The sequence below is a fragment of the Geospiza fortis genome, unplaced genomic scaffold (genome assembly GCF_000277835.1).
Source record: "Geospiza fortis unplaced genomic scaffold, GeoFor_1.0 scaffold5, whole genome shotgun sequence".
Taxonomy (NCBI): domain Eukaryota; kingdom Metazoa; phylum Chordata; class Aves; order Passeriformes; family Thraupidae; genus Geospiza; species Geospiza fortis.
This window is the reverse complement of record NW_005054421.1, coordinates 443,201-444,271: the sequence shown is the minus strand read 5'-3', so window position 1 is coordinate 444,271 and position 1,071 is coordinate 443,201. Positions and strand designations below refer to the sequence as shown.

The window sequence follows — 1,071 nt, the reverse complement described above, 5'->3', positions numbered from 1 at the left end:
GGCCACAGAATGCAGAGGAAAGGGCCTGCAGTGAGTTGGGGTCCCTGTAAGAGTCCACCCCACCACGAGGTTGGAGCAGTGCTGGGAACCCTTCCTCTCTGGCTGTGCCATGGGATGTGGAGGTGGTTGTCTCTGTCTCAGTATGTGCCCCCAGATGCAGAGGTAGAGCTGGGCAGAGGATGCTGATGGGCAGTGAGACCCCAGAATAGCACCAGGCTCACCCAGGAGCTAGCTGGAGCCATCACACAGACCCACTCTGACATGGAAGCAGCCATGGGGGTTTGAGCTGACACTCCTGGGGGCAGCCCCCACAGCTTCAAGGACTCTTGCTGGGAAGACATGGTGGAGGAACCCAGTGTAGCTCAGAGGTGGGGTTTGATTGCAGAGCCGTTTCCTCTGCAAGCACCTGCTGCCACTCACCACAGAGACCCAGCCTGGGCTGAGCTGAGGGAGCCATGGTGGGGTGGACAGTGCAGAGCCCACACCATAGGTGTCCCAAGAGAAGGTGCTGTGACTTCACCAGGGTGTGGCTGACAAGGGACTCACCCCCATGTGAGTGCCATCTCTTCAGGTAGCATGACATACCTGGGCAGGGGGTTGGCAGCACGCCTCACCTGGCAGTGTGGAAGGGACAGGCCTCGTCCCTTGCCATTCCCCTGGTAAATGCTTTCTCGCTCTCTCTTTTTCCACAACCTGCTTCCCAAGTCGATTGGTGTCAGGTAAGAGAAGCTCTCTGTGTGTTGGCAATGCCAATGTGGAGCCCTGGCCTCACTCCTACCCTCTCTTGCCCCACACTGGTCCCCTGTGCATGCACTGCCCTGTGCAGCCCTGGCATCACCTGGCTGCCCACAGCCTCTGCAGGGCTGTAGGAACATCCTCCCAGTCCCCAAAACTCTGTTCCCACAGTGCTGGTGGGCCGGCCCTGCTGGGATCCCCCTCCAGCCTGACTCACATCCTCTCTGTTCCCTTACCCCCTCCAGTGGACCAGAGCATGTTTGAGAACGCCAGCGCGGGTGCGGCCCCCACGCCACGGGCACAGCACGTCCCTGCCGCGGCGGGCGCCGTGCCCCA

At 60.9% G+C, this 1,071-nt stretch overlaps 1 protein-coding gene across 1 annotated transcript in view; it reads left to right on the top strand.

Moving 5' to 3' along the window:
* The first annotated feature begins 663 nt into the window (after window positions 1-663).
* Window positions 664-1,071, top strand: part of CUNH1orf226 (chromosome unknown C1orf226 homolog) — a 2,743-nt gene continuing 2,335 nt past the window's right edge. The window contains exon 1 of the mRNA XM_031061668.1: window positions 664-719. Within this exon, the coding sequence (XP_030917528.1) occupies window positions 664-719 (56 nt within the window). The remainder of the gene's footprint in view (window positions 720-1,071) is intronic.